We start from the raw sequence: 15,935 nt of genomic DNA, 5'->3' as shown, positions 1-15,935 counted from the left end.
CACGATTGACTCATGTAGCACTCGAATTACTCATCATGAGTCGTAATACCACCTAAAGTGACGTCACATGAAGGCTGGGTTGGTTTATATTCACCATTGCCAGGAGAAGCTCCGCCGACTCGGGATGTCAGACGTTGTGAATCGAGCGCTCCCAACCCACACACACACGCTCAGTTTGAACTGCGCAACCTCATCTCTGGCCTCTGATTGGCCAGCGGGGCAGCGACAGCAGCTTGTGTGTGTGTGTGTGTGTGACAGCAGTAGCAGCAGCTAGCATCACACCAACTGACAGCGTTAGGGAAGTTCACGAGAAGCAGCGGGTTTTTTTTAATTTTATATTCGACACACCGGGGGCGGAGGGAACCTCGGAGAGAAAAGAAGACATTACTCCATTAGTGAGCAGGGTGAGGATGACTGTCCCGGCGGGAGAGGGATGAAGATGACACCTCTGTTATGGCGAGTGGTGTCAGTGTGGCTCTGTGTCGCTGTGCTCTCCCGGTAAGTTTGGCTCAACGCGTCTCATGTCAACACGGCGCTGCTTGTTCACTTGTCCTGGACGCGGCTGAACTGTAACGCTGCTCCGGGTTCAGACATGTAGCTCCCGTTAGCTAGCTGGCGTCAACATGGGGTGTGATGTGGCACCTGGCCGGACTCCTGGCTTGTTGTCACGGAGTTAGCTTCAGTCACTGACCACTAGCCAGGTGTAGCATAGCCGAGTTAGCTAATGAACAAGTTGTTCTTGAACGTTAGCTTGGTCCTCTGGCTCGTTGGGTTTTCACGGCCTGTCTATTTGGCTGACTAGAATAGGAATTTAAAGAATGTCACTGTACATGTATCACCACTTTGTGAATCTCATCTGATCAGTAAGTGGGTGGGTGGAAGTTTAAACTCACTGGAAACCACGTGACTGTAACGACCACAAGATTCCACCTCCACTCACAGGTCCGCTGTCCCAGCAGCCACGCTGCCACAGGGCTGACGTTACATGGATCCGGTTCATCAGCTGTTGGCAGGATTAAAGGCCTTTTGCGTCAGCCCTGTTGAGAGCTGCAGGTCGTCTGTGTGAATCTGACAGAGCACACACACACACACGCACATGGAAGGAGAGCTTATGCAGGGTGATTATGTGCTGTGGCCATCATGTTAGAGGACAAGTCACTAAACATAACACGCACCGGCCACTGCTCTTCACACAGAAGAGGGGAGGGAGGGAGAACTGATGTAATATGGTATTAAGATCTGCTTGGCCTACTTTCACCGGCTTTGCTTTAGCTGTCATTTTACACTCAACCTCTGAGTGATAATATTTCAATGTCTGTTATCTGTGTTGTTGGCACAGAGCAGTCGGGTTAAATATAGAGATGCTGTAGTCAGTGGAAGTTGGTCAGATTAATTGACATTTACTGACTTTGCCTCAGCACTCATGTCAGAGCAGCTCAGGTAACAGTAATAATATAAATAGCTGATTTACATTTGGTGTAGTAGCCCTGGTATCATCTGGATTAGCAACTAGCAGACATTCCTGACCTCCAGGGTTTCTACAGGACCTTTTTTAAAAGTAAATACTCTAAAATATATTAAATTATTACGTACTAGCTCTCAAATGCCTTTCGGTAAATCTTAATAAGTTGGTGTTCATTTAATTCTACTTTTGTCATGCTACACTTCTTTTTTCAAGCGAATTGATAAAACCACAAGCAACACCAAAGTGGAACTGACAACTGATAGTCTCTAAACACCCCCGCTTAGAATCCTTTGCATTAGACTCAGTTTTCTGTACGAAAGAATATGAAAAGTATCTCTGCCTGTATGTGTGAGATGTTCTGACATTTCAAGGGTAAATCTCTGAGGCTTCTTCACCCTATATTCAGTTATTTTCAGAAGTGAAACTAATTCTAGGACTCAGATAATCCACCATATCTGTCATACTTTAAATGCGTCTTACACTTAATTAATTATGGTCTTGAAATATGTATTTTAACCATCCACACATTTTAATTTCCCCAAATAAAATGTAAAGGATTTTGACTCATTTTAAAATACTATGACATTGTTTTGTCTATAGTTAAAAGTAATATCATAGTATTTCCACAACATGCAGTATACTGGTGCTTCAATATCACTTTGTTCAAAGAGACGTAATTATGATACAGTTTTAATGCATGAATCATAATTACCACATGGGTGGTGCCATGTCGATGTTGCCATATAGTCCATTATCTGATCATTACCCGGGTTCAAAGCTTAAGTAATCAATGATACATCATGTCACATGATATTCATGTGACTGTCATTAATCTTGGGTATGGCAGGAATGGGAAGTCTTTTTCCTGTTAAGGGCCATTTCATTTTTTTTAACGTTCTCCATGGGTCATGCTAAATTATTGAACACACATATCACACCTACCTCAACTAACCACCACAAATTATTTGTGTCTTTTTGGCTAATAAGCTCACTCACCACAAAACCTGCCTCAGTAAAATAGTCTCTGTCAGGATGTGGTCTTGTAAAAGCTGTGCTGAGCACATATACTCGGTCAGAGGAGACCACCCTGAAGGATGTGTCAGTCTACTCTTTTATGTTATTTTCTTTTATTGGATAAAAAAAAGAATTGCTGTCATGAGAATTTTTTAATTTTGGGTTTTGTATAGATCTATTGTCTTGTGGGCTGAATACAGCTTAGAGAACCCCTAGTATAGGGTATGTTATCCCTTGTACATCCTGTCTCCCTAATTCATTACACACACACAGAGAATAGTCATTTCATCATGAGGAAGTCCACCTAAACTATCCTGTACTTATTAAGTTGTTTTACAAACATATCATGTACCCATCATACCACTCTTTATCTGTGACCACATAGTTAATTATTTAGCAACTCATTCTGTAGTCATGACTCTTGCTCCTTTGGGACTTGCATTACGGCTACTGCCTTTTAATTAGAAAACAGATGTTCACTGTGTTCACCGAAGTGTTTGAGGCCAGTCTCGCCTCTCAAGGCAGATCAACAAAGCAGTTGAGCCAGCCAGAACTTAAAGAACTTGACCTGGAATCCTGAATTAAGTCCAGATAATAGCCTGGATCATTGACAACTTACAGTCACTGTTGGAGTTTGGCCTTTGAGACTGGATGACCTTTTACCCCGCAGGAATCTGACATTATTGCAATATTTAAAGTCTTGTTACTGTTAATTATTGTTGGTTTCCTGCCAGGAGGGACCCAGACCTATTTCCTGGCAAAGTCTCAACCAACAGAAGTGTGGGGTTTAATACAAAGGAGACAAAGACAGAAGAGAAACTTAACACTTGCTAGAAAAAAAATACAGACGCAAAAATCGCTAAAGGAAAAGAACATTATTGGCTTCAAATGAGACTTTTCTCACTCTAGAGGCAACAAATGTCACATGTTTCAAACAAGAGATAAAACAGGTTGAGCAATATGTAACTTGTTTTAGGCGTGTGTATGTATTTCCCTGACTCTGCATACAGATTAGATAAATTGTCTACACTCTGGTACAGGCCACCTGGATTTTCTCAGGCCGCTGCTTCTGTGTGTGACTCACTTCGCTCTAATAAAATGTTTAGCTTGACTGATTCTAGAGTTTATGAATATTTCTATAATCTGAGCTTCTTTCCCAAATGTATTATGAAGTGACCCATATCAGGACAAAATGACTCAATGATTATTATTCCCTTCATCATGTAGGTACCCTAGTTGCTATGTTGGTTGCGCAGAGTCGCACCAAGAGGCCCAGAGGACCATGTCCCCACAGGACGTCAGTTCGGAGGAAGAGTTGGGAGAGAAGACTCCTCATGAAAAGGTAGCGTCAGTTGAACAGTACTATACTACAACAAAAGTCATTACCAGGAAGTTCCACCGGCTGCTATTTGAGATCACTCATGTGACCATATGCGTTATACAAGTTTTATAGACACATTTCAGATTGAGTGTGTGTGCGTGTGTTTTTCTCCAGGTTGAGGAGAGCTGGGTCTTGCCTGCCCAGTCCTTGTCTGAGCTGCTGTTAGAAGATAATCATCAGAACGAGGAGCAGACAACACAGCACATGGACAAAAAAGAACAAGATTCAGAGGTATAGTTATAAAATGTATATAAATTTAAAATGAGGTGTGGGACATTCAGATCCCAACTTAACACAACAAATGATTTCCGTGTAAGGGCACTTGTTTAATTATCGTAAGAATTTTAGGGACCTGTTTTATTGTTGCACCTAATTTTTTTGAGATTTGGTTGCTTCCTGAGCATCACAACAGATTCAGACCTGGACAAGGGATCAGATGCTTTATTCCATCCAGTTCTTTTTATTGATCCTTTCTGGAACATTTCCCGATTGAGGTGTTTGTTAGATCGGTCCATCTTTGGCTAATGGACTAATCGTTAAAACATTCCACTCGACAGCTTAAGTATCTCTCTGTTTTTCCATCAGGCCTTGGAAGTGCAAGTGCCCAATGTTGAGGCAGAAACGGAGGCAGACAAGGAAATGTCACAATCGGAGCAAGAACCTGAGCCAAACTCAGAAAATCCAAATCATGAAACCTCTGTCGTTCAAGAGCATGATTCACCTGCTCTGCTCCCATCATCTGACCCTGTCTCTGGTTTTTCCACTGAGCTTAAAGACAATCCCAGCATCATCAACCTTGAAGACAGTGTCACAAAAAGGTATAGTTTTATCTGTTTTAGAATAAATTCATTTAAATCTGTCAGCTCTCTGTAAAAATGTATGATTGGATTTCTTGCACCGAGTGAGAAGAACAAGGTACTTTAAAAATGTTTACTTTGTCAAGGATGGCTTCCCTGTAAGTGCAATGATTTAAAAAAGTTTGCATGTTTTTGCATTCCAGTGTTTCAGATGATGCATCTGATGAAGCTGCACCTGATGTTGTTGAATCTGAGCTGCCTCCTGGTGACTGTGGAGAAGAAAACAATCCGTATGACAGTGATAGGTGGGTACTTTCATCTAGAAAAATGTCAACATAATGTTTCTTGCACTTTGTCAAGTTGGTTTGAGTGTTATTCTGTTTAAAAGATCAGTATAACTCTTTGTAACAAGGCCACAATGTTTTTTTTCTGTTTCCACAGCAGTCCTCCGATTGTTCTAGAGAACATTTCCAATGTTCACACTGCAGGTACTAAAACCCACACTGACCCTCCTCTGACTCCTTCAGTCAGAGACAGCACACAGCCTCTGGAAGTCAACACATCAAATGTGGTGGGAGAGCAGGTAAAAAAAAACACGGACACAGTGTGAGCTATTTCCAGAGGAAGATGTCCCAGCTCTCCTTTTCTCATTATCTCATTACCTCATTATCTTTGACAGGACCTGAACTCCCCTGTCATCACAGACACAGATCCCAGTGTGAGCAGCAAAGACCCCGAGGACATCCCCACTTTTGATGAGTGGAAGAGAAAGATGATGGAGGTGGAGAAAGAGAAGAGTAGGTTTACATATTAAAACATATTTAATGTATGTACTTCAAACCCCAAAAGAGTTTTTAATGAAACTGAATGTAAAGATTGAATTTTATTTAAACTTTTATTAAAACTCTTGTGTTTTTTCTCCTTAGCGCTGTCTACTCACCCCTCTAACAATGGTGGTTCTCATACACTGAAGAAGGCCCAGAAGAACTTTAATAACTATGCCTCAGTGGAATGTGGAGCCAAGATCCTTGGTTCTAACCCAGAAGCTAAGGTACTGTGTATGTATAAAACTATATCCTGCTAATGAATATGCTTGCTCTGTTGGCTGTTGACCGAATGGCACATACAAACTGATATTGCTTTGTTTCATACAGAGTACTTCAGCGATATTGAAGGAAAACATGGACTTGTACATGTTAAACCCCTGTAGTCACAAGATCTGGTATGTAGAATTTTTGCATCTCCTGCTTACTGTCCACATTTATAACCTGATATTATTTATTTATCCATCTGATTTGTCATTGTTTGCTTCATGTTCCCTCTCGCTCAGGTTCATCATTGAGCTCTGTGAGCCCATCCAGGTGAAGCAGCTGGACATCGCAAACTTTGAACTCTTTTCCTCTACTCCCAAAGACTTCCTGGTCTCCATTAGTGATAGGTAGGCATTGCAGCTACTTAATGTGACACAGTATGTAACTATTTCTCTAACTCATTCAGTAGATTTTAAAGCTTCTTTTAGTTACTTACCTCTTCAACTGGCATATATCAAATTTAAATGATAAAAACCAGGGCTTTTTCTGTGTCTGCAATCCAGATCACTCAATTGTTTACACTTGCTCCTCCAGATACCCAACAAATAAGTGGTTAAAACTGGGAACCTTTCACGCCAGGGATGAGCGCACAGCCCAGAGCTTCCCATTAGATGAGCATCTCTATGCTAAATATGTGAAGGTGAACACAAATATTTTTTTCTTTGTCATCTCCTAATCCAATTGAATAATTTAACACGTACTTTAAGCAGGGCTTTCTCTCTAAATCTCTTTGAATTGAAGTTTTGCCTCCTTCACTTTTATTTTCTTCCCCTGCTATGAAGTGGTCTGGTCATTTTATGGTGGATTGAGAGACTATTATGAGACAGTATTGCAGAAGGTCTTGACATCTTCATGTAATTAGTAGTGGTTGGTTGAAGTCAGTTACATTGGTTCACGGAGTTAATTTCGGGATTGTTAATATTATACATCCTTCGTGATTAAGGCCAAGAGGGTTGTATGTTGTAGATTTAAATGAACAAATTGCAGAGTTAATGACTTAATATTAATCTGAAGTGACTAGTAAAACCAGTATACAACATTTGTTCCTGTTGTGAATGGATGCATAAATGTCTTTAATTACTTCTCCCTTTTTCCCATGTCTCTTGCTTCAGATGTTCACCAAGTACATAAAGGTTAGCCTGCATTTCTTGTGTGAGCTGGATAGTAAACATGGAGGGAGTTGTGTTTTGTCTTTCTTTCGTATCACTGGTGTGGTTATCTTTAAACAGAATCTGATCTTTAACTTGCTGTGCTACTTGCTAACCCCAAATACTCAAAACATTCTACATGTTACATTAGGAACATTTGATAACCCACAAATTGAATCAACCTGTTGTTAATCAATAATATTCCATCAGGTGATCCAACATGTCATATACTGAGATGTTTCTTTTATTTCCTCATGCAGTACCTTGTTGCCATTCAGTCCACTGGAGTTTCTCTTTAACCCTTTCTCTTAAATTCACAACAAAACAAAACAGCTTTGCTTTGCTTTGCTGTTTGTTCGTAACATGCCCATCCACTGCTGAGTGCTGATTTGCGTGGTGTGTAATGCAGCACATTTCACATGATCATAATATCTGAATCATTTTTGCATTTTGTTTTAGGTAGAGTTGGTCTCTCACTTTGGCTCTGAACATTTCTGTCCCCTCAGTCTCATAAGGTACGTAACAAATAAGGAATTAGAAATATGAAATGGCCCATTTTTGACTTTTACTTTAGAAAGCTGAAAAAAAAAGTTTTTACCCTAAAGCAAACATGACAATTAACACAAAATGTAGCTTGTACAAGTTAAGTATGTGTTATACTGTTATGGTCCTACCTTTCTTTTATGCCTGTGTGTATGTCTTTGTTGTTGATTGAGTTGTCTTGTATTTTTTATTTAATTACCATTTTAATCTATTATTTAAATCTCAAATAACAAATCAAATCATTCAGCTTGGAGTCTGTTCTCCAAATGATAGCTTGTTGCATACTGCATGAGCTGTAGATGGTGTCAAGTAATATTATGTAATATTTGGCATGTGGTCTCGAGGGATTCAGCTGACACTTATCATTGCACTATAAAGCCTGAGGTGTTTACACATGGAACTAGTGCATGCATGTTAACTGTAGTTCACTTCTGCATAATGTAAAGACAGATGTGGTTGAAGTTGGCACACGAGGAAGTGAGAGTTATTATTGAAACTAACAACTGTTCATTATAATAGTCATTTAGAAAGAAGGAAATGTTCCTGTTGCCTGCTCTGGGGAAATCAAACACTAATTTGCTGCTTGGCATTAACACTGTTTTGTATGTTGAAACCACTTCTTGGATGTCTTTCCTGTATTTAATGACCTGTGTGTGTGTGTGTGTGTGTGTGTTGGGTGCTTTTAATAAAAAACCCTGCCCCATTGAGACGGTTGAAGATTTGAAATTTGACTCTATTTAAGTTGCTGCATGAAACAGATTAGATTTCACTTCTAAATGTGAATGGTGGTAGAATATAATTTTTTTTGTTTTACTTTTGCTACCAGGGTGTTTGGGACAAGCATGGTAGAAGAGTACGAGGAGATAGCTGATCCCCCAGAAAGACCAGACGATCAGGATGATGACCTGGGTAAGCACTGAAAATAATACAGCTGGGAATGTTTTCTTGAGAACAAGACAGGTTGTACTGCTGAACAAGATACACACACAGTACAACCTGTCTGGTACAGTTTGTTTTAAGGAGTGTTTACACAGTGTAGTTTAAGAGATCAATGTGTTTTAATAAGGGAACTACCTCCTACAGATTACCCATCTGGATACGCACCCGGTGAAGTCAAGTTATCAAAGAATCTGATCGGATCAGCAAAAGGTAAGTCTGGCTGAAAGGGATTTCTACTGCATATAGACCTGTAGACCTGTATCACTATTAACTTGTTACTCTGCTGTTTAAATTTTCTTTTCAGATGTCATTCTGAACATGGTCAATAACATTGCTGTCAATGTTCTCGGTGGAGGCCCAGAGATGCAAGGTAAGATCCCCACAGTCAGCTGGACATCTGTGCTCACTGGCAGCTCAAATGTTTTATAAAGGAAATACAGTCACTACTTTATGTTTCCAAAAAGAAGAAAATCTTTGCTCATCACTTCTTAACAGCTTGTGAATAGTAATAATTGGTGCAGCGAGTCTTAATGTTTTATTTCTTATTTTTATAGTCAATATATCATCCCAGGAAGTGAACGTGACTGAGCCATCAGCACAGATTAAAACCACGACTCAAACGGCCTCTACAGATCCTACTTCAGTGTGAGTACCTGTCAAGAGTTTTATAACATCACCTATAGCTTCCACTTCAACATATAATTAACAGTTTAACTGTTCTTCATTAATTGAACATGCAGCTGCATAACAAATGTCAGTTTAGAGGTTTGTAGTGATTGATTGTGGTTAATATGGCCTTGATTAACAAATGTTTTATGACTTATATAAGGTCTGCATAGAAAGCTACAGTAAAACTGAGAACACACCTGTGCAATATAACTAAATTTGAAATGATTCAAAACTCTTATGATAACATTTTTTTTTTTTAATTGAAATGTATTTGATCGTATGTATAATTTAAAAACAAACTGCTTTGATAGACTACAACATCAAAAGTCAGTTTACCTAGCAATCAAAAATGAAATTCCAGTTAAGGCTAAATGCACGAACAAGGATATAAAATGACCTGTGAACCCCACAGTTTTTTCTTTTTGTGGCTCGGGTTATATATAATACAGTGCTGGTTACCATGTAGTGAGAAAATGCCTGAGCAAGTAAGAAACCAGACTGTGAGACTCCATAAAGATGGGAGAGGGTACAAGAGCTTCAGAAGGCTCCTGAACATGAGCTGAAACACAAATCTCAGCAGTGGTGGGGAGGTATATAAAGAGCCTCACTACCAGCAACAGAAGGTGCAGTGGCTGTGCAGTTTGCTACTTACACAGCCTTACATAGAAAAACAGATGGGTAAGTGCTTCGGACTTGGCACTAGAGTTATCTGTAGAAATTGGTGTTGCAGTGACTAATCAGTAAGTGCGAATGACATTGCCCGAAGTCGCCCTCCGTGGATGGCATCCAAGAAGAAAACGATTACTCAAGAAACAGCATGAAACGTTTCAACTTTGAAAGAACAGGAAAAGAGGCCTGATGAATCTTGGCAACACATTCTTTGGATCAGATGAAACCAAAATAAAAAAGTTTGGATCATTTGGGGTCAGAACTGGCCAACCGTGTCCCCCTGACTTGTATCCAGTAGAATATCTTTGATTCTATTTTAAAGCGGAAGGTGACGCAACAAATCTCAGCAAAGAGCAGCAGAAGACAATCTTCTGTGAACATCTCTATAGATTTGTGCAAGACGAGTAACATCCATGCCCAGGAGGAACAAATCTACATCAAATATTATAAATCTACAAATCTACATAAAATAGGTCCATATTAAAAAATGGACCTATCTATCTTACATCTACTAATTCCCGAAATCTCTGTGTTGCTCGCATATCTCCAAAACCGATTTGGACATGTGATACGTTCAATATGAAATGAACTTTGAATAAAGAGGTGACCAGTGCTCTGCAGCTGCAGTAGCTGGTTTTAATAAATTAATAGTAATAGTATAACGTTGCTTTACATGCTGTATATACTGTATTTTGTAGTGGAGCCTGAAGTGCCACATGTTTTGTATTGAAATGTGTTGGTATAATATTGTGCCTGATCTTTGATGTGTCTAATTTATACTATATTTTTCTTCTGTCTCCATAGTCCAGACTCTGAAGAGGCAGTTATTTTACCAGACCCCGGTATCTCTGAAACTGGAGCCCCCTCGTCAGAGACCCCTGAGTCAGAGACATCTGATACTGAAACTAGCAAACAAGAGCTCCCACTAGTGGAGGAACAAATTATTATACCTTTAGAGAAAGATGAAGAAGAACATATCAGCTCTACAATCGTCCTTCTGGAAAAGGATGAAGAGGAATTGGATGGAGGAAAAGAAAAAATGGACAATCACAAGCGACAAGATAATCAGAATTACTGCACACTACTTCCTTCATTATCTTCTTCATGCTCTTGTACAGCTTCCTTCCAGGAATACCTCCTTTGGCAGTGTTCAGCCCTGCTGTCCAAAAAGAGGAAATGCCAAACAACGGATAGAAAGCAAAGGATTCCTTCTACAACACCCACCTGGCACCTACCCCTGTCCCCCACCGCCTGCCCTGAGCCTCAGCTGCACCACACAGAGGTACATCAGCTCCATAAAAAGGAACATGCTTCAGTGCAGGAGCCAGAGAGCGGAGCCAGCCCATCAGAAGCCCCTCAGCCTCAGGGGGACACAATAGAATCTCATAAAGAGCCTGTGTCTGAACATCCTTTGCTGGAGCCCAGTCAAACGTCGAGCCTCCCCAAACCCAGTGCCACCGATTCATCTGGCACCAAACCTACTCCTATTGTGGAGACGCCACAGCCGCCTCCTGAGGAAACGGTGAAGGAGCAAAGGCCAGAAGAGAGCCTGGATGTGTTAGCTGCAGAGAAGTACACTGAGCCATCAGTCCCTCTCAGTAGCGCCATCGATGTGAAGCCCAGTGTCAGTGCAACAGTGGACAATGTCTCAGTGGAGCCAACTGAGGAAAAGCCTGATGTTGATGTTTCTCAGTTAGAATTAAATACCCCTGTCCAAATCCCAGACAAAACAGATCCTCCTCAGCTGCTACCTCCTACCACCTCTGTTCATTTAGAACATCAGCCTGACCCACCAACTGTACCTAAAATGACCACCACATCCACAGAGCTGTCCCACCCTGCTCCAGACCCTGTCACAGAACTTGAGCCCTCTGGTGGCCCTGCAGTCATCACTGAGAATAAAATGGAGGATCTCACAGACGACATCTCTACATCATCAGGTGGTAACCTGCCTCATCCCTCACCTGCCTCACCATCCCTCTCGGACATCTATGCAGAGACCCCCAATGGCTCAGAGCAGAACAGCAACCTGATGCACGGCTCCAGCCAGAAGGAGTCTGTGTTCATGAGACTCAACAACCGCATCAAGGCCCTGGAGATGAATATGTCGCTCAGCGGACGCTACCTGGAGCAGCTAAGTCAGAGGTGAGGGATGAGGACACACTCTGCTGCTCCTTGTGTATGAACTGAGTTGAAGGTGATATTAAAGATGTCTTCTTTCATGTTTTGATTAAAGGTATCGTAAGCAGATGGAGGAGATGCAGAAAGCTTTCAACAAAACCATCATAAAACTCCAGAACACCTCAAGAATAGCAGAGGAACAGGTGAGCAATGAAAGGGCATGAATGTTGGTCCAGACAAGATACTTAGTTTCAGTCTGTGAATGAGATAGCTGTCCCAAAATTATTCTATCATATTTATTCCGAATTCTTACTGGGCTGAATTCAAGAGATTGGAGATGTTTTCGTTGGCATAGGGATTAAAGCTGCTTTAATCAGTAATTTTATAATGGGAAAGGATCAAATCTTACATGTGAAAAGGGGAACCCGTAGTGACAAACCCAGTAACATCAAGTAATTGTCACTTGATGTACCTCAGCTCTGTAGAGCATTTTATCTTCTTTTAGCTCATTGTTTTGTCCCCACTTCTCTTTTTACCAGCCTCTTTCCAGCAGCAGCAAGGAGCTGTAAAGGAAGTAAAGGTTCAACAATAAATTCACTGTTTGTCATCTTCCCAGTGCTAAATGGAAAACAAAGTTAGAGACTATAGGTGAACAAACAGGGCATTTGGAAAGTAATCAGATCCCTTCACGGTTTCACATTTTGTTATGTTGGAGCCTTATGCTAAAATACAAACAAAAAACTATTCTCCATCAATCTATACTCAAAAACAAACATCAGATGTCTTTTGACCTTTATTATTTGCTATGACATCTGAAAGTTTAGCTCAGGTGCCTACTTTTCCTGATCATCTTTTATACATATTATATTATTTATTCATATATCCTACCTTTCTACATCTTGATACGAGTATACCCATTCATTTGTTTGTTGGACAGGATTTTGAAAGTCATAAACTTATATAATGTCTCACAGCTGACAATGCATATCCGAGCAAAAGCCAAGCCATAAGGTCAAGGAACTGCCTGCAGAGCTCAGAGACAGGAAGGTTATAAAAACCTGTGAATGCACTGTAGTGAAGCATTTTACTGCTTAACAGACAGATCATTCCCGCAGGAGTTTTTGGAGGGCTTAAAATCAGCTGATGTATAGACACACGACTGCGAATGAGAGCCAACATCTGCTGGCTGTGACAATAAGCACCTTTTTGCTAACATTCTGTGTGTGTGTGTGTGTGTGTGTGTGTGTGTGTGTGTGTGCGTGTGCGCGTGCGCGTGCGATTGCATTATGACATTGTCCCTTTTTTTCCCCCATAGGACCTGCGTCAGACTGAGTCCATTCAGTTGCTGCAGGGCCAGCTGGAGAATGTGACTCAGCTGGTTCTCAACCTGTCAGACAGAGTGAGCCAGCTGCAGAATGAGGTAGATACAACACTCCAGGCATAAAGCCTTCATGTGTGATCAGGAGTTTTTCATCTGGGGATTAAACCGAGTAAATTTAGTCCATTTTTATGGGACCACGTCATTCGGATGTACCAGAACTTTTGCCCACCTGGTGGTGACGCATAGTTTCCTTTATTTAACTACGAAGGGCCCACTATGATAGAATATCTGTTCTGCCAGGGAGTCGCGGTCAAGATGGGCAGCAAAATGTGTTTTAAAGTGTCAAGAGGGGGAAAGGATTCAAGGTTGAGATTGACTTGCAGTTCATTCCAAGCTTGTGGAGCCTTAAAGGAGAGGGCATATTTATCCAGCTCTATTCGGGTGGATAGCGACTTCAGGGGAATGTTATCTTATGATTTAGTGCTAAAGTTACTGGAGCAGACTAGATACTGCGATAATTTACACAGTGAAGCTTTTGCCTAGAAAATACATATATGGATTCCTCTCCATAGAGTGAATTCCATTGAACCCATTGAAGTCCAGTGATATACAGAAACATCAACCAAATCCAGTTTGTTTTTCGGTTCAACTTCCAATTTATTTAGAGTCTGGATTTTTGCTGGGTGTTCCTTTCACCTATTTCCTAACATCACACATTTCCTCTGTTTTGCTTATTGTGTAATCTGTTACCTAGGTGTCTGACAGGCAGAACTACCTGCTGCTGTCTCTGGCGCTGTGTGTGTGTCTCGTCCTGTTGCTGTGTGCAAACCACTGCCGCATCTCTACGATTCCCCCAGCCACGGAACCAGAGCCTCCCATACCCAAGAGCTACACCTACTGCTGCCCTGAAAGGTGGGTAAACAACTGTACAATGTACTTCAGTCAGTCAGGGGACATTTGTTTTTGACACAACATGGCAAAGACAGCGGATGTGAATAAGCAGAGCGGCATCTCCAAATGGGCTATTAAAGCAAATGGGAAGAGGTTACAGTGCCTCGAATAGCTTCCACCCATTAATCCACTTAATCGATAGAAGTATTCATCAGAAACGTCGCAGCTGGATCACACAGCTGTGACTCACGTCTTTAGAAAGGAGCTACATGCAGTTTTTTCTCTTTTCATAACAGACAGTTCTCTTCCGGTGATGAGACGGGCTTGAAGAGGAGTGCGTCCTATCCATTGATACACTCTGAGTCATTCCAGTTAGACTCCACTGAAGGTAGAGTTGTACTAAAGTTCTATTAGGGTAATAATAAAAATCATATAATCATATATCTTGAATAATAGCCAATCTTGCTAAAATTAAACTCATTCTTTGGCTCACAGGCCCTGAGATGCTGCACGCCGAGGAGACGCAGAGTCTTTGTCCAGCTAACAGAAAGGTGTGTAAAAATAAATGTATCGCAGTGCAGAATAATAGTGTAAAATGAAATAGTTCGAAATACTGGCTGTAAGATATTAACACCCTCAATCTCTCCCCGCACAGAGGAGACGTCGTAAGATGAAGCCCATTGAAAAAGTGGAGACTCTGAAACCCTCCATCCACGCTGCTTCAGAACTGAGTAATGGAGCTATTTTGTGTAACGGTGTGCCTATCACCACAAACCCCACACCGTTTACAAAAAGATTCCTCCAGCCTCTCTTTAGAGACTCACTGTCAGAGGGGAGCTCAGAGGGATCCTCACATTCAGACGACCCCTCCTTCTGTGGCATCACCACAGCCTGCTCTCGAATCTGCGACAGCCTCCCTCAGCCCAAGACCCGGGCAGAGAAACGGGCATTGAGACGCCGGCGTCCCAAGCCCGGCTGCGCGGTGGTGGACTTGCTTCAAGTCCCACAGAGGGACAGGAGGGAACCGTTGCCCATCTCTACCATAGAGGACCTCATGAACAGGAAAACAGAGCAAAGCTCTGGGACATTTGGAGTGAATGTTGCCCTCTCAGGTTCTGTCTGACAGAAGAGAAGAGACGAACTTCCAAAGGCTCCACTTCTCCTCACTCACTGCAAAACTCTTTCTAAAAGAGCATGAATGTTCATTTCTGTAGCCTCAGGCAGCTTTAAGCTCCACGATGAGGCTGTCCCTTCACTCTCACTGTTCACTTTTGTTCTCTGTTCATGTTCTCTGTTCCGTTCCTATCTGACCTTTTTGTATTTGTTATACTTCAAGTCAAAGAAATGTCTTCCCGGCTTAAGATTAAAGCTTTTCTCTTGTGTTTGGAAATATTGTAGCATATCCCCCGAAAGATGGTCGAGACTTTCAACTGACGTTTTCCGGTTTATTTGAAGCTTCCCTAAACAACACCTTAAGAGCTTTGGCCTCTTCGGGGGGTCGCTACAAACATAAAACTTTCCCTTTGTGAAGTTACAGATTCATAACAGGAAGTCCGCGTCTCTACCGGAACTTCACTTTCAAAATAAAAGCATGTAACACAAAAACGGAAAAGAGATTTTCCGACCTTAAAGCGAGCAAATATTTCACAATAACATAACAGAAAGACACTTACACAATATTAACAATAAGAGCTTGGGTTATTTACAAATATTGTGACCATTGACCTAAATTCTAACACAATGGACTCAGCAGAGGCTTGTTTTGCTGCACACATTTAACACATTCACTCACTTTGTTGAAGCCATTTCTGTCTCTAGAACACTTTTTTTCTCTTCTTTATCTCATTTTGAATCTTCTGCCTATAAGTTGCTTCTGACCTTCACGC

At 41.3% G+C, this 15,935-nt stretch overlaps 1 protein-coding gene across 4 annotated transcripts; it reads left to right on the top strand.

Moving 5' to 3' along the window:
• Nucleotides 1-204: 204 nt before the first annotated feature.
• LOC117778322 (SUN domain-containing ossification factor-like) lies at nt 205-15,439 on the top strand. 4 transcript variants are annotated; one of them, XM_034613822.1, is made up of 24 exons: nt 205-498; nt 3,707-3,821; nt 3,975-4,091; nt 4,446-4,678; nt 4,861-4,962; nt 5,102-5,240; nt 5,337-5,454; nt 5,584-5,708; nt 5,812-5,879; nt 5,988-6,095; nt 6,283-6,388; nt 6,861-6,881; nt 7,356-7,411; nt 8,266-8,348; nt 8,523-8,588; nt 8,683-8,748; nt 8,933-9,023; nt 10,521-11,861; nt 11,953-12,040; nt 13,153-13,257; nt 13,913-14,070; nt 14,346-14,437; nt 14,545-14,600; nt 14,705-15,439. In XM_034613822.1, the coding sequence occupies exons 1-24, from the start codon at nt 434-436 to the stop codon at nt 15,170-15,172; spliced, it is 3,987 nt and encodes a 1,328-aa protein (XP_034469713.1). In that variant the 5' UTR covers nt 205-433; the 3' UTR covers nt 15,173-15,439. The 4 variants fall into 4 exon arrangements, with proteins under 4 accessions (XP_034469713.1, XP_034469714.1, XP_034469712.1 ...); XM_034613823.1 differs by having other exon boundaries at nt 5,099-5,228; XM_034613821.1 differs by having other exon boundaries at nt 5,099-5,240.
• The last annotated feature ends 496 nt before the right edge of the window (nt 15,440-15,935 follow it).

This window comes from Hippoglossus hippoglossus, chromosome 17 (genome assembly GCF_009819705.1).
Source record: "Hippoglossus hippoglossus isolate fHipHip1 chromosome 17, fHipHip1.pri, whole genome shotgun sequence".
Classification (NCBI taxonomy): domain Eukaryota; kingdom Metazoa; phylum Chordata; class Actinopteri; order Pleuronectiformes; family Pleuronectidae; genus Hippoglossus; species Hippoglossus hippoglossus.
This window is presented reverse-complemented; position numbering and strand designations above follow the sequence as displayed.

Bases quoted from the DNA above. Each gene is read 5' to 3' on its own strand.
- LOC117778322 (XM_034613821.1), top strand. From the start codon at position 434: ATGAAGATGACACCTCTGTTATGGCGAGTGGTGTCAGTGTGGCTCTGT. The intron at 5,241-5,336 runs GTAAAAAAAAAC...TATCTTTGACAG, and splicing joins CAAATGTGGTGGGAGAGCAG to GACCTGAACTCCCCTGTCAT. The intron at 6,882-7,355 runs GTTAGCCTGCAT...ATTTTGTTTTAG, and splicing joins TGTTCACCAAGTACATAAAG to GTAGAGTTGGTCTCTCACTT.